Source organism: Symphalangus syndactylus, chromosome 20, assembly GCF_028878055.3.
Source record: "Symphalangus syndactylus isolate Jambi chromosome 20, NHGRI_mSymSyn1-v2.1_pri, whole genome shotgun sequence".
Taxonomy (NCBI): domain Eukaryota; kingdom Metazoa; phylum Chordata; class Mammalia; order Primates; family Hylobatidae; genus Symphalangus; species Symphalangus syndactylus.
In genome coordinates this window covers 60,514,730-60,539,413 of record NC_072442.2, presented here as the reverse complement: position 1 = coordinate 60,539,413, position 24,684 = coordinate 60,514,730, and the positions used below count along the sequence as shown (strand labels likewise).

The 24,684-nt window shown below is 49.6% G+C and overlaps 1 protein-coding gene across 9 annotated transcripts in view; it reads left to right on the top strand.

Moving 5' to 3' along the window:
* Positions 1 to 24,684, top strand: part of DNAH2 (dynein axonemal heavy chain 2) — a 119,817-nt gene that overhangs the window by 67,161 nt on the left and 27,972 nt on the right. For all 9 annotated transcript variants that reach the window (XR_008653121.2, XR_008653123.2, XR_008653122.2 and 6 more), the window contains 22 exons: positions 4,096 to 4,314; positions 4,542 to 4,659; positions 4,868 to 5,004; positions 5,834 to 5,971; positions 6,060 to 6,218; positions 9,903 to 10,055; positions 10,238 to 10,329; positions 10,643 to 10,841; positions 10,967 to 11,191; positions 12,264 to 12,368; positions 14,495 to 14,683; positions 15,219 to 15,304; positions 15,443 to 15,573; positions 15,723 to 15,872; positions 16,200 to 16,367; positions 16,601 to 16,761; positions 17,132 to 17,271; positions 19,335 to 19,467; positions 19,628 to 19,767; positions 21,984 to 22,194; positions 22,686 to 22,802; positions 22,993 to 23,134. Coding sequence is in view for 6 of the 9 variants with exons in the window: in XM_063629524.1 (XP_063485594.1) it covers positions 4,096 to 4,314; positions 4,542 to 4,659; positions 4,868 to 5,004; positions 5,834 to 5,971; positions 6,060 to 6,218; positions 9,903 to 10,055; positions 10,238 to 10,329; positions 10,643 to 10,841; positions 10,967 to 11,191; positions 12,264 to 12,368; positions 14,495 to 14,683; positions 15,219 to 15,304; positions 15,443 to 15,573; positions 15,723 to 15,872; positions 16,200 to 16,367; positions 16,601 to 16,761; positions 17,132 to 17,271; positions 19,335 to 19,467; positions 19,628 to 19,767; positions 21,984 to 22,194; positions 22,686 to 22,802; positions 22,993 to 23,134 (3,313 nt within the window). In the remaining 3 variants the exon portion in view is untranslated. The remainder of the gene's footprint in view (positions 1 to 4,095; positions 4,315 to 4,541; positions 4,660 to 4,867; positions 5,005 to 5,833; positions 5,972 to 6,059; positions 6,219 to 9,902; positions 10,056 to 10,237; positions 10,330 to 10,642; positions 10,842 to 10,966; positions 11,192 to 12,263; positions 12,369 to 14,494; positions 14,684 to 15,218; positions 15,305 to 15,442; positions 15,574 to 15,722; positions 15,873 to 16,199; positions 16,368 to 16,600; positions 16,762 to 17,131; positions 17,272 to 19,334; positions 19,468 to 19,627; positions 19,768 to 21,983; positions 22,195 to 22,685; positions 22,803 to 22,992; positions 23,135 to 24,684) is intronic.

Below are 24,684 nucleotides of genomic sequence, written 5' to 3'. Positions count from 1 at the left end.
AAATGATGGATAAAAATGTAATAATAACATCCTTTTTAATGCATTGCTAAGCTGGCAAGAAAGAAAGAATTCCAGGAGTTGAAGAGGGTAGGAAGTAAAAGCAGGAACCCTGGGAGGTAGGTGAGTACCAAAGCTGGCCTTCTCTCTGAAAATTGTTGTTGATCTTAAGGCAGTGGGGATAGGAGATGAAACAGCCCAAGTCTGAAGATATAACAGAAGATGCAGTGCTGCGTAAATAAACCCCAGTCCCCAAGGGGCAACACCCCCAGTAGATGGAAAAAGGAGAAGCCTGCGATTTAGAAGGTTATATATAGGAAAGGAACTTGCTTATTTTGATCTCTGATGACGGAAGAAAAAGACCAAATTTCCTTTGAGATTTCCTAACCACACACCAGCTCTCACATGGTTTCCAGTCATCATTTATCCTACTGCGTAATCAGAAAAGAAATCTCAAGCTTAGATTTTAATATTAAGTAGTTCTAGGTTGTTAGTGCCCCCAGGTGACTGGAAGAAGCAAAAGCAAATTATTTCTGGAGGAGTGAAATTTCAACTCACAGTTCAAAGAATTGCCACAGGTAAAAGTCCAAGAAAATGAGCAACTCATGGTCAAAAATCACCAAACACACAAGGAAGCAAGAACCCATGAGTGGGAGCCAGAAGAACAACAGACAGTGGAATCAGATCCATGAAAACTTACTTCAGATATTGAAACTGATAGGGGCGAGGTGCGGTGGTTCACGCCTGTTATCTCAGCACTTTGGAGGCTGAGGCAAGAGGATCACTTTAGGCCAGGAGTTCAAGACCAGCCTGGGCAACATAGCAAGACCTCCATCTCTTAAAAAAAAAAAAAAAAGCCACGCGTGGTGGTGTGCTCCTGTAGTCACAACTACTTTCTCCGAAAGCTACTAGAAAATGTGCTCTACTTAAATACAGGAGCATACCATGGAAGGGACAATGGGAAACAAAAGATTCGGTGCAAGGGGGAGGCTACAGTAATCCTCGGGGTGTTAGTGAATGGAGGTCACAAGATGATGGTGGTGCACTGGGCAAAGAGAGAAGCCAATCCAGACTGGAGCAAACCTGAAGGCTTCAGGAGGACTCTTTTTTGGTTTGTTTGTTTTTTTGAGATGGAGTTTCACTCTTTTTGCCCAGGCTGGAGTGCAATGGCACAATCTTGGCTCACCGCAACCTCCGCCTCCTGGGTTCAAGCGATTCTCATGCCTCAGCTTCCTGAGTAGCTAGGATTACAGGCATGCGCCACCACACCCAACTAATTTTGTATTTTTGGTAGAGACGGGGTTTCTCCATGTTGGTCAGGCTGGTCTCGAACTCCCGACCTCAGGTGATCCGCCTGCCTCAGCCTCCCAAAGTGCTGGGATTATAGGCATGAGCCACTGCGCTGGGCCAGGAGGACTTTTTAAAGAAGAAATTGATACCCGATGTGAAAATTGTTTGAAAGATTTAGTCAACTGGTAGAGTTTGGAATTGAGTTAGAGATAAGCACATTAAAAACTAAGCAAACATGGGGACAAAAAAAAAAAAAAAAAACCTGAGCAAACAGGCCGGACATGATGGCTCACACCTGTAATTCTAGCACTTTGGGAGGCATAAGCAGGTGGATTGCTTGAGGTCAGGAGTTTGAGACCAGCCTGGGCAACATGGTGAAAATGAGCCAGGTGTAGTGGCTCATGCTTGTAGTCTCAGCTATTGGGAGGCTGAGGGGGGAGGATTGTTTGAGCCCAGGAGGTGGAGATTGCAGTGGCTGAGATCGTGCCACTGCACTCCAGCCTGGGTGACAGAGTAAGACCTTGTCTCCAAAAAAAAAAACAAAAAACAAAAAAAAACCTAAGCAAACAAAAATCACACATAGAAAATTGCTGGAAAAGGAAAATTTATGACTATGTAAAGGCCATAAATTTGCCTCAAAAATGTCAAAGGAAGATATTCAGACCACATTTTCTGATCACAGTGATAACTCTACTGCTATCAGGCAAAGTAGACTTTATGGCAAGAAGCAATAGTAAAGGTGAAGGGTGACATTTCATAATGATAAAAGGATCAATGCATAGAAAGTTATAAGAGTTCTAAATCTCTATGTGCTAAATAATATAGCTACAAAATCCATAAAAGAAACTGGACAGAACCAGAAGGAGAAACACATAAATCCACAGCCCTGGTGGGAGATCTTGACTTACTTCTTTACTTCTTTTTTTTTTTTTTGAGACGGAGTCTCGCTCTGTTGCCCAGGCTGGAGTGCAATGGCGCAATCTCGGCTCACTGCAAGCTCTGCCTCCTGGGTTCACGCCATTCTCCTGCCTCAGCCTCTCCGAATAGCTGGGACTACAGGCGCCCGCCACCACGCCCAGCTAATTTTTTGTATTTTTAGTAGAGACGGGGTTTCACCGTGGTCTCGATCTCCTGACCTCGTGATCTGCCCGCCTCGGCCTCCCAAAGTGCTGGGATTACAAGCGTGAGCCACCGCGCCCGGCCGACTTACTTCTTTCAGAAACAGATAATGCAAACAGACCAAAAAATCCATAAAGAGACGCATTTGAATGCTTTTAACAGAAAGTGACAAAATGGAATTAGAAAAAGCCCAAATGTTTGGAAATTTGGCAATACAATTCTAAATAACTAATGGATCAAAGAAGAAATTAGAGAATTTTTTTTTTTTTTTGAGATGGAGTCTCAAAAAAAAGCTCTGTTGCCCAGGCTGGAGTGCAGTGGTGAGATTTCGGCTCACTGCAACCTCCGCCTCCCGGGTTCAAGCGATTCTCGTGCCTCAGCCTCCTGAGTAGCTGGGACTACAGGCACACGCCACCACACCTGGCTAATTTTTTGTATTTTTAGTAGAGACGGGGTTTCACCACGTTGGCCAGGCTGGTCTCGAACTCCTGACCTCAGGTGATCTGTCCACCTCAGCCTCCCAAAGTGTTGGGATTACAGGCGTGAGCCACCACGCCCGGCTGAGAATATTTTTTAACTGAGTAAGTAGAAAATGTGACATTAAACTTGTTTATGACACTAAACACACATGCACACAGAAAACATACTAATAAAACTACTTCTCAGATAGTGGAAGGAAGTGGAATTGGTGAGGCCTGTTAGTGCAAGTAACTATCTTGTATCTATTTGAAAATATTTGGCTACATGAGCTGTGTGTTTAAAAATGGCACACTATTCTGGGACCCATCTGTTAGGTCATGGTTCTTCAAGCATCACTTTTTAACTTAGGTAATAATGTCTTTAATGTTAATTGGGCTCTTCCACTAAACTGTGAGCTCTGCAATAGGACGAAATCTATTTTGTTCCAAGCCGTATCCCTGGCAACCAGCACAGTGCTTGGCATACATTGTAGAGGCTTAATAAATATTTGCTGGATAATAACAAAAAGGGTATAGAGCTACATGTAAGACATTGTGCCAATGAGGAAACTGAGGCATGGAGAAGTAACTTACCCAGGATCACATAGCTGAGAGCTGGGGAACCAGGCTGGCGGACTGCAGAGCCCAATCTTTCAACTCTGCAATGGGCCAGCTTCCCAGTGAGTGAACAGAGCCGGAGTGCAGAGAGCCCTGGTGCCATTTTTAACAGTTTGAACATATTCTCCCTGGCACTGGGGAGATTTTGAAAGCCCTTTAAAGGTCTCATCCTCTCTCTTTCTTTCTTTCTTTCTTTCTTTCTTTCTTTCTTTCTTTCTTTCTTTCTTCTTTCTTTCTTTCTTTCTCTCTCTCTCTCTCTTTCTTTCTTTTCTTTTTTTTTTTTTGAGACGGAGTCTCACTCTGTTGCGCAGGCTGGAGTGCAGTGGCGCGATCTCGGCTCACTGCAAGCTCCACCTCCCGGGTTCACGCCATTCTCCTGCCTCAGCCTCCCGAGTAGCTGGGACTACAGGCGCCCGCCACCACGCCCGGCTAACTTTTTGTATTTTTTTTAGTAGAGACGGGGTTTCACCATGTTAGCCAGGATGGTCTCGATCTCCTGACCTCGTGATCCACCCGTCTCGGCCTCCCAAAGTGCTGAGGTTACAGGCGTGAGCCACTGCGCCCGGCCGCCTCATCCTTTCTCTTCTGCTTGCTGTGTTTTCCCTTCCCTCAGCTGCGGGAGACCGTTGAGCAGGAGATTCGAGACATGGACCTGCAAAGCACGCCGTTCACCCTCACCAAAGTTTTCCAGCTGTATGAAACCAAGAACTCCCGCCACTCCACCATGATTGTGGGCTGCACCGGCAGCGGCAAGACTGCCTCATGGCGCATCCTGCAGGCCTCCCTGTCCTCTCTGTGCCGCGCCGGAGACCCTAACTTCAACATTGTTAGAGTACGGGGCTGGGACAGTGGAGTCAGTGGGCAGAGACTTGAGTAGTAAGAAGACAGTGGAGGGTGGGGGCCAGGGAGGACCTTCCAAGGCCAGGAGGGCTGTACCTGGGACCACGGAGGCCTGGAGCGATGAGAGAAGGGACAAATGCGTGTACCTAAGAGGGGTCTGGAAGTAAAGGGGGGTTTTTGTCTATCAGCAGCTAAAACCCCTTCCGGTGTCATTTTCAGGAGTTTCCTTTGAACCCCAAGGCATTGTCCCTAGGGGAACTGTATGGGGAATATGACCTCAGCACCAATGAATGGACAGATGGCATCTTGTCCAGTGTCATGCGGATGGCATGTGCAGGTATCCAGAGGATCGTGGGGTGTGGAGAGCAGACGCCTGAGTCTCCTAAGGGGGCAGGGAGTCTGGGGATAGGAAGTCCAAGTTGGGAGAGAAATGCCTGGGGAATGCTGAAGTACAAGGACGTGTAGGCTTGCGTATCCGAGGAGCGTGAGCGGAGGGTGCAAGGTGAACGGCTCCCTGGTTGCCTCATCACCCACCATCTACTCAGATGAGAAACCCGACGAGAAGTGGATCCTGTTCGATGGCCCCGTGGACACGCTGTGGATCGAGAGCATGAACTCCGTCATGGATGATAACAAGGTGTTGACTCTCATCAACGGCGAGCGCATCGCGATGCCTGAGCAGGTCAGTGATGCGGCTGACTCCCGAGGGCCTGCAGAGGCAGGCACCGGAGGGCATGGGCCGGGGCTGGGGAGGAGAGCCAGAAATCTCAGAGCAGGGCAGGTTCTGCGGGAGAGAGCTGAAGGGAGGATGCCTGGATTCAGGGAAACCTGCAGCTGAAGAAAAAATGCTTTGCCTGCCGCGGCTGTTGAGAACAATGATAAGAAAAACACTCTGTGTTGTAAGCACTGTGTAGGCTTGGGCGACCCTCCTCGGCTCGTTCCCATGGACGCATGAGGCAGGACCCTTGTTTGTGCACCCAGAGGTACGAATTCACGGACTGGCAAGCACACCCTTTCCACCCACTCCAGCAATGCGAGCCAGAGAGTGATTTTTCATAAGGACAACCTTGAATAAACTCTGGTTTCTTTTAAAGCAAACTGGGCCAGGCCGGGTGGCTCACGCCTGTAATCCTAGCACTTTGGGAGGCCAAGGTGGGCAGATCACGAGGTCAGGAGTTCAAGACCAGTCTGGCCAACCGGGTGAAACCCCGTCTCTACTAAAAAATACAAAAGTTAGCTGGGTGTGGTGTTGTGTGCCTGTAGTCCCAGGTAATCTGGAGGCTGAGGTGGGAGGATTGCTTGAACCTGAGAGGCGGAGGTTGTGGTGCGCCAAGATCACGCCACTGCACTCCAGCCTGGGTGACAGAGCGAGACTCTTCCCCCCCCCCCCCCAAAAAAAAAAAAAAGCAAATCGTTTGTGAACTTGTAGCATCCGAGTTCTGGGTGTTTTATTATTCCTGAAGGTGGGGGATGCAGAGAAAGATGAAGTTCTGACGAACGTATATCCTTAGGTGTCTCTCCTGTTCGAAGTGGAGAACCTAGCAGTGGCCTCTCCGGCCACCGTATCCCGCTGCGGCATGGTCTACACTGACTACGCTGACCTGGGCTGGAAGCCCTATGTTCAGTCGTGGCTGAAGAAGAGGCCAAAGGTATGAAGGGAACTGAGGAGACAGAAAGTAACCAGGGTGGCTGCAGGACACAAGGGTGAATGAAGAGCCCCTTCTTATTCAACTCCAGGCTGAGGTGGAGCCCCTTCAACGCATGTTCGAAAAGCTCATCAACAAGATGCTGGCCTTTAAGAAGGACAACTGCAAGGAGCTGGTGCCCCTGCCCGAGTACAGCGGTATCACCTCCCTCTGCAAGCTGTACTCCGCCCTGGCCACGCCAGAGAACGGGGTAAGGGGAGGACACAGACCACGGGCAGGGGCAGGGAGGGCTCACAGCCTCACCAGGACAACTTCCGCGAAACAGTGTGTCTGGGACAGGTTGAACTCCAGGCTTGACTGGAGCAGACTCCAAGGGGAGGCTTCAACGACCATGGAGGCAGTGAGGGGTGTGTATGTGCACGTCTGTGTGTGTGCACGTGTGTGTTGAGCTGAAAGGTCCGACTAGGGTTTCTGAATTGAATATGTACACAATGGGGTCTCACTATAATTTCCCACCCATTCTTTGGGAGCTGAAAATAGCTCATTCCACTCCTCACTTCTCCATCCCTTCAAAATATAAATATAAGTTTTGGTGTAGATGAGGCCCTGGGACACCATTTCTCCCATTTCTCCTGGAAGAAGCTCCCAGACTATTCTGATGAGAGGACTTTTTAAACATTTCAGATTAATAGATATTTAAGAAAAACTGTGCTCAGTTTAGAAGTAAGGACCAAAATTTGATATCTTCTGTTGAGATTAAATCATTGCCTATAAATGGTTTGTATTGTTTTTAAAGATGTTGCCACGTAATTAAACTATTAATATGTCATCAACAACAATTAAGATCTATAGGAACATATGTCATTCCTGGTACAGTTAATGTAAATTAAAAATATGTAGATGGGGCTGGGCGCGGTGGCTCACGCCTGTAATCCCAGCACTTTGGGAGGCCGAGGTGGGTGGATCACCTGAGGTCAGGAGTTCAAGACCAGCCTGGCCAACATGGTGAAACCCCGTCTCTACTAAAAATACAAAATTAGCCGGGTGTGGTGGCACGTGCCTGTAGTCCCAGCTACTTGGGAGGCTGAGACAGGACAATCGCTTGAACCCAGGAGGCAGAGGCTGCAGTGAGCCAAGATTGTGCCACTGCACTCCAGCCTAGGCAAGACAGAGCAAGACTCTGTCTCAAAAAAAAAAAAAAAAAAAAAAAAACTGCAGATGGACTTCCCCGGTACCATGTGGGCAGAGGGCAGTTACGAGTTATCAATGGCCCACAGGTGCCAAGAAGGATGGGCTGGGTAAGGGAGGCTTCCTGGGTGAGCAGAGGGCAAGAGTGGCCTCTGCAGAAGTGCAGACACACAGGAGTCAGGTCTGGCAGGGCAGGCCGAGCTGGTGGTCTGTAGCCGGATGTGGTGGGTGGTGTTTTTGTGCAGATGCGCTTCGGCGTGGCAGAGACCCTGAGGAGAGTGCTGGACCATGAGGATGGTGAGATGTGTTGTGTGCTGAGAGAGGCCGGGAGTGCAGACTAAGGATCCTGGACTGAAAATGGCAGACAATTGATTTTTAACATAATTTCCCACCTATAGGATTGAGGATTACTCTTTTTTTTTTTGAGATGGAGTCTCACTCCTTTGCCCAGGCTGGAGTGCAGTGGCACGACCTCAGCTCATCGCAACCTCCGCCTCCCGGGTTCAAGCAATTCTCCTGCCTCAGCCTCCCAAGTAGCTGGGACTACAGGTGCCTGCCACCACGCCCAGCTAAATTTTTGTACTTTTAGTAGAGATGGGGTTTCACCTTGTTGGTCAAGCTGGTCTTGAACTCCTGACCTCAGGTGATCCACCCACCTCGGCCTCCCAAAGTGCTGGGATTACAGGCATGAGCCACTGCGCCTGGCCAGGATTGAGGATTACTCTCTAAACCCAAGATCAGTATTCTGAATTGGACGCACCAAGTGTATCACATTATCCGTGGTCCTAGGTATCTTAATTCACAACCCATCCTCAAGTGCTCTCCACCCACGGGCCTGTGTCTGCTTTGCATAGTAGGCCAGGGATGGTTTGAAGGATGCCGAGTTTGCTGTCTGTGGTCTCCAAGAGGCCCGACGGAGGCGGGATGGCCCCATGTGCTCCATGTGCCCAATCAGAAGAAAGACACCTGTCACGTGCCCCCTGGGCAAGGGGTTGAGAGCACGGGCTCTAAATATGCTCTTTCCATTATTAAGTTGGTACATTTTACATTTTATATTTTTGGAGATAGTGTCACACTGTGTTGCCCAAGCTGAGTGCTGTGGTGTGATCTCAGCTCACTGCAGCCTCAACTTTCTGGGATCAAACAATTCTCCTGTCTCCTGTGTAGCTGGGACCACAGGCGTGCGCCATCACACCCAGCTAATTTTTTCTTATTTCTAGAGATGGGGTCTCACTGTGTTGCCCAGGCTGGTCTCAAACTCCTGGACTCAAGTGATCCTCCTACCTCGGCCTCTCAAAGTGCTGGGACTAGAGGCATGAGCCACCGCACCAGGCCACATTTTACATTTTAATTTTTAATTACACAGATAATTGTTGAATCAAGTTCCCTTTCTGAAAATAATAATTTTTCATATAAAGCTAAAGTCCTTTTTGTTCCCCTCTCTCCTCCCAGTCCTGATCTGCTCCTCACTCCGCACAAGTAGCTACTGTGGTATGTTTGTGTATGTCATTCCAGACCTCTTTTTTAATTTTTTTTTTTTAAGAGACAGGGTCTTGCTCTGTTACCAAGGCTGGAATGGCATGATCAGGGCTCGCTGCAGCCTCAACATCCTGGGCTCAAGTGATCCTCCCACCTCAGTCTCCTGACTGGCTGAGGTTACAGATGCACACCACCATGCCTGGCTTTTTTTTTTTTTTTTTTTTTTTTTTTTTGGTTGAGACAGGTTTCACTATATTGTTCAGGCTGGTCTTGAACTCCTGGCCTCAAGCAATACTCCCATCTCAGCTTCCCAAAGTGCTGGGATTATAGGCATGAGCCACCATGTCTGGCCTAGGTCTTTTTAAAGGTACACCTTTACATATAATCCCATGGGTATCCATAGAAAATGTGTTTTTTTGTTTGTTTGTTTTTTTGTTTTTGGAGATGGAGTTTTGCTCTTGTTGCCCGGGCTGGAGTGCAGTGGTGCCATCTCGGCTAACTGCAACCTCCACCTCCCGGGTTCAAGTGGTTCTCCTGCCTCAGCCTCCTGAGTAGCTGGGATTAACAGGTGCCACAACACCTGGCTAATTTTTGTATTTTTAGTAGAGATGGGGTTTCACCATGTTGGCCAGGCTGGTCTCGAACTCCTAACCTCAGGTGATCCACCCGGCTCTGCCTCCCTAAGTGCTGGGATTACAGGCATGAGCCACTGTGCCTGACTGAAAATGTGGTATTTTTTTAAAACTATATCATGCTATATACTGCAACATGTCCGTTAAATTAACAATATGATTTGGAGTTCTGTATTACTACATGTAGATTCATTTCATTGCTTTAACTGCTATATACTATTCCATGATAGAACACTACATTTTATTTTTCCACTGCTCTACTGGTGAACATTTAGGTCATCTCCAGTGTTCTGCAATTACAAACAAGTCACTATGAATGTTCTGGGACCTGTCTCCTGAGCACCCATGGGTGCTTTTCCAGGGCAGGCCTGTTGTGGCCAGATGATGGCTGCGTCTTCATGAGTTAGCAGTGAGGAAGCTCAGGGCAACTGCTGAGCTATAAGAAATTTCAGGTTTGTCTCAGTCTTTCAGCAGGTTGTAGATAAACATCCACATTTGGAAAACTGTGCGATTTTCCTAATAGAGCCAGGAAAGGAGGAAGACCCAGCCTTTCCACACTCTGGTGTCACGAGTCTGCCAGATGGACCCCTGGTCTCTTACAGGTGGGTTATTTCCTCTTCTTGTTCTCCATCCAGGTGAACCCAGCTGACGGCGAGAACTATGTCACCATGGTAGAGATGACATTTGTGTTCAGCATGATCTGGTCTGTGTGTGCCTCTGTGGATGAGGAGGGCCGCAAGAGGATCGACAGCTACCTCCGAGAGATCGAGGGCTCCTTTCCCAATAAGGTTGGGCGCACACCCAGCTGTCCTGTATGCCCTGTTTTTCCAGACCCCCTGGGCATCCCCCATCTCAGGCTGTGCTTGGGTTTCCCTCTCTCTTTCTTCCACCCGGTGGTCTGGGGCCCGTTCTCTGGGCTGGAGAAGGCTCAAGGAAGGCTTTGGTAACCTGACCTACATGCCCTCCTTAGGACACAGTATATGAGTATTTTGTGGACCCCAAAATACGGAGTTGGACATCATTTGAGGACAAGCTCCCTAAGAGTTGGCGCTACCCTCCAAAGTGAGAGCTGGGCCTGGGTGTGAGGAGGGCATGGGGCGGTGGTAGGTGGGGGACGTGGCAAGAGTGATGGGGCCTAGAAGCAAAAATGAGTGATAGGAAGGAGAAGGCAGGTCCTAGAGAAGGGCTGCCTCTTGAGGACAGGAAGCGGGACCTAGAGTGCTTGGGACAGGGTCTTTGAGGGGAGCGCGTGATCCCCAGGCCCCACAGGAGGGCACGGTGGTGATGAGACAGTGGTGACGTGGAGGGAAAGGAAGTGAGAGTTGGAAAGGAGTGGGCGGCTGGTTCTTGAGAGCCGGCCCCTGCTCTTCCCTAGCTCCCCCTTCTATAAGATCATGGTGCCCACTGTCGACACTGTTCGCTACAACTACCTGGTGAGCACCTTGGTGGCCAACCAGAATCCTGTTCTGCTGGTGGGTCCCGTGGGGACTGGGAAGACCTCCATCGCCCAGAGCGTTCTGCAGTCCCTGCCCTCCAGCCAGTGGTCGGTGCTCATTGTCAACATGTCCGCACAGGTGTGTCGGGGATCCAGGGGCCAGGCTGCTAGCTCCCCTGGGATCCAAGTGCCTGCCTGACCCTCCTCTCTAAGCCCGTATTTCTCTCAGGGGACCCACACATTCATTCGGTACCTTTTCACCAGACCACATCCAATAACGTGCAGAGCATCATTGAGAGCAGGGTTGAGAAGCGAACCAAGGGTGTCTACGTGCCATTCGGGGGCAAAAGCATGATCACCTTTATGGATGACCTAAATATGCCTGCTAAGGACATGTTTGGGTCCCAGCCACCCCTGGAGCTGATCCGCCTCTGGATTGACTATGGCTTCTGGTATGACCGTGCGAAGCAGACCATCAAGTACATTCGAGTAAGCCCCCCGAGAGTCTGTTCTTCAGGCCTCTGCTCCCTTCTGGGGTAGGCTCAGTCCCCACTCCACTGGGGCCCCAGGCTATGGTCCTATCATCCTGGATTCCTTCCCACACAGGAGTGTCCTTCTTCATGACAGCAGTCCTCAGCTCCCCACTCACGAGCCAGGCATCCTCCCTCAGTCCTGGCTACTTCGTGGGATTCTGAGCATATTGTTTGCTCTTTCTCTCTCTCTCTTTCTTTTTCTCTTTCTTTCTTTCTTTTTTATTTCTTTCCCTTCTTTCTGCCTTTCTTTCCTTTCTTTTTTCTTTCTTCTCTCTTTCTCTTCTCTCTTTTTTCTTTCTTCTCTCTTTCTTTCTTTCCTCTTTCTTTTCTTTTCTTTCTTTCTTTCTTTCTTTCTTTCTTTCTTTCTTTCTTTCTTTCTTTCAGCGTCTTGCTGTGTTGCCAAGGCTGGAGTGCCAGGTTAATTTTATGATTTTTAGTGGATACAAGGTCTCCATATGTTGCCCAGGCTGGTTTTGAACTCCTGGGCTCAAGAGATCCTCCCACCTTGGCCTCCCAAAGTGTTGGCATTACAGGCCTGAGCCACGCCCCCTGCTGCTTCTCTTTAATCAGCGGCCATCGCGGCCTGGCTCCTGGGGTTGTTTGTGTGTATATCTGGCACTCAGGGCCAAAAACTCGGCTAGTGATATATTCATGTGTGTTTGAGAGAGAACATACACACATGTGTATAGATATGTACAATTTTAAAAGAAGAAAAAGAGAAAGTCTAGAAGACACAAATTTTTTTTTACTAATCCTGTATTTTCTCATTTGGGTACATGGATTATAAGGATGAAATACAGACAAATGCATTCCTGGTTCTAAAATAAGTTTCCCATGTCCCTTCCTTCTCTTCGCCTCCCCCTGCCCTGCCGCTCCATGATCCTCTCAACCCGCTGCGTCCTGGTTCCTCTTCCCCTTTGTCTCTCCTCGCACTGTTTTCCTCCCACTCCTTTTTACCCGGCCTGTGTCAGCACCTCTCTTGCCCTCTCCCCTCCTGCCTCTCTGTCCTCCTTGTCACTGCTCTCTAGGAAATGTTCCTGATGGCTGCCATGGGCCCCCCTGGGGGTGGACGGACTGTCATCTCCCCAAGGCTACAGAGTCGCTTCAACATTATCAACATGACCTTCCCCACAGTGAGGACCTCATGGGGGCTGCAGGACGAGGGGAGGGTAGGAGGTGAAACGTGTCTGTCTCAGAGAAGCAGGGGCCAGATCCCAGGGGGCTGAGGCACCTCAAGCAGAGCTCCACACAGGAAGCTGGGACGATCCATAGGGCCGGGCCTGTGCTGGCTCCTGAGCTAGGAGAGCTACGGGATGGAAGCGTACCTTCCTGGCTGTGGACAAGGAAGCCTTGTAGTCCCAATGGGCAGAGAACACAGTGAAGCCCAAGTAGACTAAGGAAGGTAGATCCTACAAAGCCCACGGCAGTGTTAGGATTAGAGCCAGGCCAGCGAGTCACCCGTCTCAGTGCAGAATTTAAGGGGGCACCCAAAAGACCCTGTAATCAGGAGAAATAACATGTTAACACTTCCTTTTTTTTTTTTTTTTTTTTTTTTTTTGAGACAGGGTCTCACTCTGTTGCCCAGGCTGGAATGCAGTGGCATGATCTCAGCTCACTGCAACCTCCACTTCCCGGGTTCAAGTGATTCTCCTGCCTCAGCCTCCAGAGTAGCTGGGACTACAGGCGCCCACCACCATGCCCAGCTAATTGTTGTATTTTCAGTAGAGACAGAGTTTCATCATGTTGCCCAGTCTGGTCTCAAACTCCTGGACTCAAGAGATCCGCCCACCTCAGCCTCCCAGCACACTTGGCCTCACATTTTTTTTTTCCTGTCTGTGACATTCTATTGATCGTGTGGAGTGGGAAGGAGAACTGGAGAAGTATGTGGGACCAAGGGATCCCAGGGGAACAGGGAGGGTATTGAGGCTTGGCCACTAGTACTGGTGAGTCTGTAGTAACGCAATATTTTTTAAAATTAAAATTAATGCCAACAATTTATGATGAGCAAAATACCACCATTTTGAATAAATACAAAATCAGTAGAGTGCAGTGCTGAGCCATATTGGAGCCTGAGGGGAAAGGAGAAATCAGTAATCCCCATCTGGTCTTTATTTAAAATGTTTGTGTTTGTTAATGATGAATATTTTGCATTCATTTTTGTTTGTAAATACTGTGTTGGCCAGGCACGGTGGCTCCCAGCTGTAATCCCAGTACTTTAGGAGCCTGAGGCAGGCAGATCACTCTAGCCCAGGAGTTTGATATAAGCCTGAGCAACATGGGGAAACCCTGTCTCTATAAAAAAAATACAAAAGTTAGCTGGGTGTGGTGGTGCACACCTGTGGTCCAGCTATTTGAGAGGCTGAGGTGGGAGGATTGCTTGAGCCCAGGAGGTCAAGGCTGCGGTGAACCATGATCGCACCATTGGACACCAGCTTGGGCAACAGATGAGACCCTGTCTGAAAAAAAAATTTATATATATATATATGTATAGTGTTAAGGCCGGGCGCAGTGGCTCACGCCTGTAATCCCAGCACTTTGGGAGGCCAAAGCAGGCAGATCACCTGAGGTAGGGAGTTCGAGATCAGCCTGACCACCATGGAGAAACCCTGTCTCTACTAAAAATACAAAAAATTAGCCAGGTGTGGTGGTGGGCACCTGTAATCCCAGCTACTTGGGAGGATCAGACAGAGAATTGCTTGAACTCACGAGGTGGAAGTTGCAGTATATATAAATAAATAAATAAATATAAATATGTATAAATATATAGTATATATAATATATATAACACTATATGTATATATATAGTGTTAAAATAGCATTTATCGGTTGTCTTATTCCTGAGTTTAGGATTTTTTTTTTTTTGAGACGGAATTTCACTCATTGCCCAGGCTGGAGTGCAATGGCACAGTCTTGGCTCACCACAACCTCCGCCTCCCGGGTTCAAGTGATTCTCCTGCCTCAGCGTCCCGAGTAGCTGGGATTAGAGACATGTGCCACCACGCCCAGCTAGTTTTATATTTTTTAGTGGAGACAGGGTTTCTCCATGGTGGTCAGGCTGGTCTTGAACTCCCGACCTCAAGTGATCCGCCCGCCTCGGCCTCCCAAAGTGCTGGGATTACAGGCATGAGCCACCGCGCCTGGCCCTAGGATTTTTTTTTGACGCCCCCTTAAATTGTGCCCATGAGCCAAGCTCTTTATTGGCTTCCCCTCTGGCTAGAAGGCCAGGAGCCCTAGAGAGTGAGCCAGGGTCTACTTCCAGGAGTCCCAGATCATCCGCATATTCGGCACCATGATCAATCAGAAGCTTCAGGACTTTGAGGAAGAGGTGAAGCCCATTGGGAACGTGGTGACAGAGGCCACCTTGGACATGTACAACACCGTGGTACAGCGCTTCCTGCCCACGCCCACCAAGATCCATTACCTCTTCAACCTTCGAGACATCTCCAAGGTGACTCTCGGCCTGACCTTGCCCCTTCTGCTTGGCCCAGCCTCGCTGAGGCTTTCTCTTCTCAAACTAAGCCTTATCACTCACTAGCATGCGCAACCAAAAGTCACCCCCATGCCGAAGTGCCACATTCCCTGGCCTTACCTTTAAAACTTCTGGGCCAAGCGCAGTGGCTCACACCTGTAATTCCAGCAGCTTGGGAGGCCAACGCAGGCAGAACACCTGAGGTTACAAGTTCAAGACCAGCCTGGCCAACATGGTGAAATCCTGTCTCTATTAAAAATACAAAAAAGAAAAAAAAAAAATTAGCTGGGCATGGTGGCGTGTGCCTGTAATCCCAGCTACATGGGAAGCTAAGGCAGGAGAATTGCTTGAACCTGGGAGGCAGAGGTTGCAGTGAGCTGAGATTGCACCACTGCAGTCCAGCCTTAGAGATAGAGTGAGACTCTGTCTCAAACAAACAAACAAACAAACAAACAAAACACTTCTGGAGGGAATCCTTTTGCTCCCTGGTCCCAACAGTCAGTCCTCTTCCCAGGTGTTCCAGGGCATGCTTAGAGCCAACAAGGACTTCCATGATACCAAGTCCAGCATCACACGGCTCTGGATCCATGAATGTTTCAGGTGACATGCATGTGCCCTGGCCAGACACAAGCTTCCTCAGCCTTGCTCCCACCCCCACTTCGCTCCCGGCCTGACGCTGCCTTCCCCAGGCCATTCTCCTCTTTATTCCCAGATCTCACCCCAGTTCCCTGCCCACAGAGTCTTCTCTGACCGGCTGGTTGATGCGGCAGACACAGAAGCCTTCATGGGCATCATAAGCGACAAGCTCGGCTCCTTCTTTGACCTCACGTTTCATCATCTCTGTCCCAGCAAGCGTCCTCCTATCTTTGGTGAGCTGGGAGCTGTGACGACCTTGGGCTTGACACTCTTAGGACTTCGGGGCTAGAAGGAGTCAGGGCATGGAGTCTGAAGTGTGAAGCCCTGCAGGGGGAGGCAAACCAGGCATTTGTGACTCTGATCCCCTCTTCCCATGGCCCAGGGGATTTCCTGAAGGAGCCCAAGGTGTATGAAGACCTCACAGATCTGACAGTGCTGAAGACAGTCATGGAGACGGCTCTAAATGAGTATAACCTGTCACCCTCTGTCGTGCCCATGCAGCTAGTGCTCTTCCGAGAGGCTATTGAACACAGTGAGTGCCTGCCACACCCCTCCCCTTCCCCATCATCTCAGTGATGGGGTATGTCTAAGGAAATAGGGGTCCCTTCCCAGGTCTCCCAAATCAAGTTCTGGAAGCTGCCTTTCTTCCTGGCCCCAGATGCCCTGTGGCAGTGTGTGTTTAACAGAGAAGGTGGAGGTTAAAAGTTGAATTGCCTCCTGGGCCTTGGGCACCAACTTCTTCTCATACCTCTTGGTTCCTCTGCTTCAGTTTCAGGGGCCCCAATCCCTAGCCTAGGGCCTGGAGGTCCCCTGAGTTTGCTCAGCCAACTCATTACCCTCACACCCACCCCACCCCCAGTCACACGGATCGTGCGGGTCATTGGACAGCCTCGGGGCAACATGCTCCTGGTGGGCATTGGGGGCAGCGGACGCCAGAGTCTGGCGCGCCTGGCTTCATCCATCTGCGACTACACCACCTTCCAGATCGAGGTCACCAAACATTATCGGAAGCAGGAGTTCCGAGACGGTACGGCTGGGTTTCTGAAACGCTAGGAATGAAAGATCAGATGCGTGCATTCCTGCAATGACAAGAGAGGAGAGATGGCAGCCAGATGGGCAGACGTACCTAGCCTGTGTTGGGTGTAGGATGGTGTTGTGTGTATGCTGCGGGGCAGGGAGGGTTCCTAAATCTCAGAAAAGGAATCAAGCCCAGGATGGGGAATCTGCAGTGAGTTTGTCCTCCTTCCCTCCCTCGGCCAGATATCAAGCGTCTGTATCGCCAGGCTGGGGTGGAGCTCAAGACCACGTCCTTCCTTTTTGTGGACACCCAAATAGCTGATGAGTCCTTCCTAGAGGACATCAACAACATCCTCAGCTCAGGCGAGGTGCCCAATCTCTACAAGCCTGATGAATTCGAAGAGGTAGGATTCCCTCCACACCCTTGACCAGTCGGTTCTTTGGCCTGCCTAGCTGACACCAGAAGGACCACACCTCCCAGAATGTGCCACTGGAGCACCCCCACTGCCCACCTTAGCCCTGTAAGGTGGAAGGTCCCCTCCAGGGACCCTGGGCAGAGCTGCTTTAAAACCCACGCTTCAGAGCCAGGCACAGTGGCTTCAGCCTGTAGTTCCAGCTACTCAGGGGTGGGGGTTGCTGAAGCGGGAGGATGGTTTGAGGCCAGGAGTTCGAGTCCAGCCTGGGAAACACTTTGTCAGCCCTGCCTGACCTGCTGCCCCCGCTGATTCTGCCATGGACACACCAGCCCTCTGACCCTGGGTGGCTTCTGTCCAGATCCAGTCTCATATCATAGACCAGGCCCGGGCGGAGCAGGTGCCTGAGTCATCGGACAGCCTCTTCACCTACCTCATCGAACGTGTGCGAAACAACCTGCACATCGTGCTCTGCCTCAGCCCCGTGGGGGATCCCTTCAGGTAACTTCTGTGACATCCTTCTTCTCTCAGCCCCTTCTGTGTGCTCCCTCACCCTGCTGTGGCCTCCTGTGCCTTCTGGAAATCAGTGTCAGGAGTAACAGCAGGCTCCTCTGCGCGCCTTGCCCATCTCCTTTCCTTAGGCTGTGCCCGATTTCAGGAAGTTCCTTTGGTGGACATGGGATTCATCCATCCTCTTTTGGCATAACTAGATTTTGTTTGCTTGTTTTGGTGGGTGGCTTTTTGGTTTTGTTTTGTCATTGTAAATCTAATTGTGGTTGAACACACACACACACAGGCTGGGCACAGTGGCTCACGCCTGTAATCCCAACACTTTGGGAGGCCAAGGCGGGTGGATCACGATGTCGGGAGACCGAGACCATCCTGGCTAACATGGTGAAATCCCATCTCTACTAAAAATACAAAAAATTAGCAGGGCATGGTGGCAGGGGCGCCTATAGTCCCAGCTACTCAGGAGGCTGAGGCAGAAGAATCGCTTGAACCCAGGAGACAGAGGTTGCAGTGAGCCGAGATCTCGTCACTACACACCAGCCTGGGCGACAGAGCGAGACTCTGTGTCAAAACACACACACACACACACACACACACACACACACACACACACACACACACACAAAATGTATCATCTTAATCGTTTCTGAGTGCAGTGCTCAGTCGTGTGAAGTACACTCACACTGTTGTGTAACAGCTCCAGAGCTTTCTCATTCTCCCGAGGTCGCACTCCACACCCATGAAACCACTGCTCCCCATTCCCTCCCCAGCTGCTGTCTCTTGAGTCTGACATCAGATGCCTCACATAGGTGGAACCATGCTGCACTTGTCTTTGTTTCTTTTTTTGTTTGAGACGGAGTCTTGCTCTGTTGCCCAGGCTGGAGTGCAGTGCTGTGATCTTGGCTCACTGCAGCCTCCACCTCCCAGGTTCAAGTGATCCTCGTGCCTTAGTCTCCCAGTAGCTAGGATTACAGGTGCTCGCCACCATGTCCGGCTAATTTTTGTACTTTTAGTAGAGACAGGGTTTCACCATGTTGGTCTGGCTGATCCCAAACTCCTGACCTCAAGTGATCCACCCGCCTTGGCCTCCCAAAGTGCTGGGATTACAGGCGTGAGCCACTGCACCCAGCTACCATTTGTCTATCTGTGACTTGCTTATTTCACTTAGCGTAGTGTCCTCAAGGTTCATCCATGTTGTAGCATGTGTCAGGATTTCCTTCTTTTTTTAAGGCTGAATAATATTATCTTGTATGTCTATACCACATTTTCTTGATATGACTAGATTTTTAAGGGCATCAGAAACTAGGAAGAGGGCAGAGAACTTGTGCAGGGAAGCAATTTGGATTACCTTAAAAAAATTTTTTTTTGAGACAGAGTCTTGCTCTGTTGCCCAGGCTGGAGTGCAGTGGTGCCACGTTGGCTCACTGCAACCTCCATCTCCCAGGCTCAAGTGATCCTCCTGCCTCAGCCTCTCCGGTAGCTGAGACTACAAGCGCATGCCACCATGACCAGCTAATTTGCGTACTTTTTGTAGAGATGGGGTTTCGCCATGTTGCCTAGGATGGTTTCGAACACCTGGGCTCAAGGAATCCACCCGTCTTGGCCTCTCAAAGTGCTGGGATTACAGGCACAAGCCCCAGTGCCCGGCCTACCATTTTGTTTTTAATGTTTGTGATACACAGTGTACTTACCATAGCCAGGTACTACGCTGAGCTTTTCACGTGTGACACCTCATTGAATCCCCCAACCGCCCTAGTCAGCCTGTATTATTATTCCCATTTTAGAGATGAGGAAACTGGCATTCAAAGAGCTTAGATCCTTGCTGGAGATCCACACCTTGAAAGTGTAGAACCAGGTTTTTCTGACGCCAGAACCTGTTTCTAAATGCTCTGCTGAACTAGCTCTGAAGGAACAGAATTTGGACAAGGAAATACAGGAGCAAGGAGATGGGGCATTTTAGGTTCCTAGAAAGTGAGTGGATGCGTGTGGGGAAGCCAGTACCTGGAGGCTGTGTCTGTGCACGGAATTTACAGCCTCTCCAAACCCCTTCCCAGGAACTGGATCCGCCAGTACCCAGCCTTGGTGAACTGCACAACCATCAACTGGTTCTCAGAGTGGCCCCAAGAGGCCCTGCTCGAGGTGGCTGAGAAGTACCTCATAGGAGTAGACCTGGGAACTCAGGAGAATGTGAGCCCCTCCTCCCCGCCTCTCATCGCACCGCCGGCCTCCCTGCTCCCCACCTCTCATCGCACCCCCGGCCTCCCTGCTCCCCGCCTCTCATTGCACCCCCGGCCTCTCTCCCACTTCTGTTTCCATCCGCCTTTTCAACCTGTGTCACTGGCCTCAGATCCACAGGAAGGTGGCCCAGATCTTCGTCACTATGCACTGGTCAGTAGCTCAGTATTCCCAGAAGATGCTGTTGGAACTGCGGAGACACAACTACGTCACACCCACCAACTACCTGGAACTCGTGTCTGGATATAAGAAGTATGAAGCGGGGCAGGGGATGTGCAGGGCCAGGGAGGCTGGTGTCTTCGGAGGGCGATGGGTGAAATGATGTTGATGTGCAAGGGCAGAGACGCAAAGGCCTCAGTTCTGCCCAGGAAGTTGGGAAGAGGGAGTTGGGGCTTCCCGTGGGAGGGGCTGTCTCCAGAGCCTTCTGGCTATGTTCCCCTCAGCCCCCCTCCACACCCTCTTGGCCCTTATTTTCTGGCATGAAGTTTCTCTGTCTTTTTCTGACGATAACATAACTGGAACATTGCCATAATATACCCAGTCCTTTCCTGTCTGCCTTTAATGTCTTCTAGACTTTCTACCTGTATGAGATAGAAAAAAACAAAGTGTTTTCCCTACTCTCTCATTCAACACAGGACAGTCCCTCAGTATCCATGCGGAATTGGTTCCAGGACCTCCCACGGATACCAAAATCCACAGATGCTCCAGTCCCTGATATAGAATGGTGTATTTGCGTGTAACTTATGCATGTTCCTCCCATATACTTTGAATCCTCTCTAGATTACTTATAATACCTAATACAATGTAAATAGTCATTATACTGTATTGTTTAGGGAATAATGACAAGAAGAAAAAGTCTGTACATGTTCAGTGCAGATGCAACTTTTTTTGCAATTTTTTTTTTTTTTTTTTTTAGACGGAGTCTTGCACTGTTGCCCAGGCTGGAGTGCAGTGGCGCAGTCTTGGCTCACTGCAACCTCTGCCTCCTGGCTTCAAGTGATTCTCCTGCCTCAGCCTCCCTAGTAGCTGGGATTACAGGCACGCACCACCATGCCCAGCTACTTTTTTTTTTTTTTTTTGTATTTTTAGTAGAGACACGGTTTCACCATGTTGGCCAGGCTGTTCTTGAACTCCTGACCTCAGGTGATCCACCGGCCTCGGCCTCCCAAAGTGCTGGGATTACAGGCATGAGCCACCGTGCCCAGACTTTTTTCAAATATTTTTGATCCTCTGTTGGTTGAATCCATGGATGTGGATACGGAAGGCTGGCTGTACTTCACTTCTGACACCAGATGTGGCGGGGATTTTCCCCACCCAAGCAGTTCTCCAGGGGACACTGGCTGGGTGTCCTATAATATAACTCAATTCTGAAACGATCTACCTGGAGTTAGAGTCAGATCACACAGGTGGAGGGCTCAGTCCCACAGTACACCCCCCGCTTCAGATGCTAACCGAAAGCCCAGTGTTTTACCTGTGTTTCTGCCTGGCCAGTTATAAATTGAGGGTTCCCACCACCCCCTTGTCAGGTTCAGTTAATTTGCTAGAGTGGCTCACAGAACTCAGGAAACACTTCACCTACTATTGCTGATTTATTGCAAAGGATATTTTAAAAGATACAAATAAGGCTGGGCGCAGTGGCTCACGCCTGTAATCCCAGCACTTTGGGAGGCTGAGGTGGGTGGGTCACTTGAGGTCAGGAGTTCAAGAACAGCCTAGCCAACATGGTGAAACCCTGTCTCTACAAAAATACAAAAATTAGCCAGGCATAATGGCGGGTGGCTGAGGTGGGAGAATCATTTGAACCCAGGAGGTGGAGGTTGCAGTGAGCTGAGATTGCATCATTGCACTCCAGCCTGGGTGACAGAGTGAGACTCCGTCTCAAAAAAAAAAAAAAAATCAGAAATTGTGGGGCAGGTGCAGTGGCTCATGCCTGTAATCCCAGCACGTTGGGAGGCTGAGGTGGGAGGATTACTTGAGGTCAGGAGTTTGAGACCAGCCTGGGCAAAGTAACAAGATGCCATCTCTACAAAAAAAGAAAGAGAGAGAGAGACAGAAATAAATTGTTGCAATACTGGGCCACATTCCCATAGGGAAAAAAAAAACCAGGCTGGAGCTGAGGGACAGCTGCCTGCCCTGGGCCAGCCCACCTGCCTGTTCCACAGTGGGGAACAGAGGAAGATTCTCATGTAGGGGAGGTGGTGTGATGGAGACTGTTTAACAAGCTGATTCCGGTAGTGGTGTGTAGAATAAACCAGAGGAATGAGAGCCTGAAATCAAGAAGAGCCCTTGGGAAGCTGTTGGCAATGACCCAGGCAGGAAATGATAGAATCCCAACCAGGATGGTGGTGGTAGTGTTGGTGGACAGAAAGGAAGGCAGACTCGAGACACACGGGGAAGGTGGACCTTACAGGACACCCCACTTGCCGGAAGCCCTGCCTCTCCACACCCTGTCCTATTCTCTCCCCCAGGTTGCTGGGAGAAAAACGGCAGGAGCTGCTGGACCAAGCCAATAAACTGCGGACAGGCTTGTTCAAGATCGACGAAACTAGGGAAAAGGTGCAAGTGATGTCGTTGGAGCTGGAGGATGCCAAGAAGAAGGTGGCTGAGTTCCAGAAGCAGTGTGAGGAGTACCTGGTCATCATTGTGCAGCAGAAGCGGGAGGCAGATGAGCAGCAGAAGGTCGAGGGCCCACGCCCACCCCCTGTGCCCCACTCCCACCAGTGCCGGCTACTGCGTCAGGGAACCCACGTTCCCCTTCTTAAATTTTCTTTAGCGACTGGGTGCAGTGGCTCACGCCTGTAATCCCAGCACTTTGGGAGGCCAAGGCAGGAGGATCACCTGAGGTCAGCAGTTCGAGACCAACTTGGCCAACATGGTGAAACCCCGTCTCTACTAAAAATACAAAGATTAGCTGGGCGTGGTGGCAGGTGCCTGTAGTCCCAGCTACTCGGGAGGCTGAGGTGGGAGAATCACTTTAAACCCTGGGGGCGGAGGTTGCAGTGAGCTGAGATTGCACCACTGCACTCCAGCCTGGGCAAAAGAGCTAGACTCCATCTCAAAAAAAAAAAAAAAATTCTTTAGCTTTCTCTTTCATCTTTTCCACCAACACCGTCACTCCCACCTTTGCCCAAGGCAAAGACAAAAAACCCTTGTCCTTTTTTCATCCCTAGGCCGTAACAGCCAACAGTGAAAAGATTGCAGTTGAGGAAATCAAGTGTCAGGCACTGGCTGACAATGCCCAGAAAGACCTAGAAGAGGCACTGCCCGCCCTGGAAGAGGCCATGCGGGTACCAGGGGGCGGTGCAAGGATGGGAGCCGGAGCGCGAGGCCCTGGGGAAGGGAATGGGCCAGTCTTCTTTGTCCTCAAAGACTCTGGGGAAGTGGGAAGAAGAGGTGGCACCTCAGCTAGGTTCCGTCTCCATAAGGTCCTGTCTTACCCGTTGAGTTGCTCCCTCACTTTATCCCTTTTCCCCCCAGGCCCTGGAGTCTCTGAACAAGAAGGATATAGGAGAGATCAAGTCTTATGGACGGCCCCCAGCCCAAGTGGAGATAGTGATGCAGGCAGTTATGATTCTTCGAGGCAACGAGCCCACATGGGCAGAGGCCAAGAGGCAGCTAGGTAAGCTAGAGACCATGAAATAAATGACTTCCGCTCACCCAGTGTTTATTGATCGTCAGCTGTGCAGCAGACACTCAGAAAGACAGGGATGGATGAGGCATTGTTCTTACCCTCAAGAGCACAGGGCCTAGTAGAAAGGAGAGCATACAGCCTAGTAGAAAAGAGACCGCATGAATATCAGTTAAGGTTCTTTGGTTGTGGGTCGAGTGTGGTGGCTCATGCCTGTAATCCCAAGCTTTGGGAGGGCAAGGTGGGCAGATCACTTGAGCCCAGGAGTTTGAGACCAGCCTAGTCAACATGACGAAAACCCATCTCTACAAAAAAAATACAAAAATTAGCTGGGCATGATGGTGCATGCCTGTAGTCCCAGCTACTTGGGAGGCTGAAGCAGGAGGACCATTTAAACCTGGAAGGCTGAGGCTGCAGTGAGCCGAGATTGCGCCATTGCACTCCAGCCTGGGCGACAGAGCCAGACCCTGTCTCCAAAGAAAAAAAAGATTATTTAGTTGTTACTGGTATTTTCTGACTTTTTACAGTTACCTGTTTCTTTTCATTAAAAAGAGAAAAAGAAAAAACTACATTTCCGATTGCTTTTAGAATTTAATTATTAAATATGAAATTTTAAAAAAGATTATTTGGTTGTAAGTAACAGAAAACAGCTCATCTTAATACTGACATTCAGCTTACAATGGTTTGACTGAAGATTTTTCGTCTTTACAATGGTGCCCATACAATCATTCTGTTTTTCACTGTCAGTACAGTGTTCAATACATTACATGAGGTATTCAACACTTTGTTATAAAATAGACTTTGTGTTAGATGATTTTGCCCAACTGTAGGCTTAATGTAAGTGCTGTGAGCACGTCTAAGTTAGGCTGGGAATAAATTATGACATGCAGTAGGTTAGATGCATTAAACGCATTTTTGATTTACCATATTTTCAATGTTTGATGGGCTTATCGGGAGCATCTGTATATTAAACAAAATTGTCCTAAAGATAGAAGAATGGACCGGGCGTGGTGGCTCATGCCTGTAATCCCAGTACTTTGGGAGGCCGAGGCGGGTGAATCACGAGGTCAGGAGTTCGAGACCATCCTGGCTAACACAGTGAAACCCTGTCTCTACTAAAAAATACAAAAAAATTAGCCAGGCGTGGTGGCAGGCGCCTGTAGTCCCAGCTACTCAGGAGGCTGAGGCAGGAGAATGGTGTGAATCTGGGAGGCGGAGCTTGCAGTGAGCCGAGATCGCGCCACTGCACTCCAGCCTGAGCGATAGAGCAAGACTCCATCTCAAAAAAAAAAAAAAAAAAAAGATAGAAGAATGTATTGCTGCCTCCAAGGGTAGGAATGCCCTCAGGCCCCCAGAGGGGAACAAGAATCAGAAAATGGGAACCGGGACTCTGTGTTCCATTCTTGTGGTTTACTCTGCTCTGGGTTCCCGTAGTAGAATACAGCCTGCCAGTCTTGGTTTGGTGATCCCTGCCCTAGAAGAAAGTGCAAAGCAGAGAGAAAAAAAGTGAAGTATAGGGTGGCTTGGCTGCGTGTTCAAGG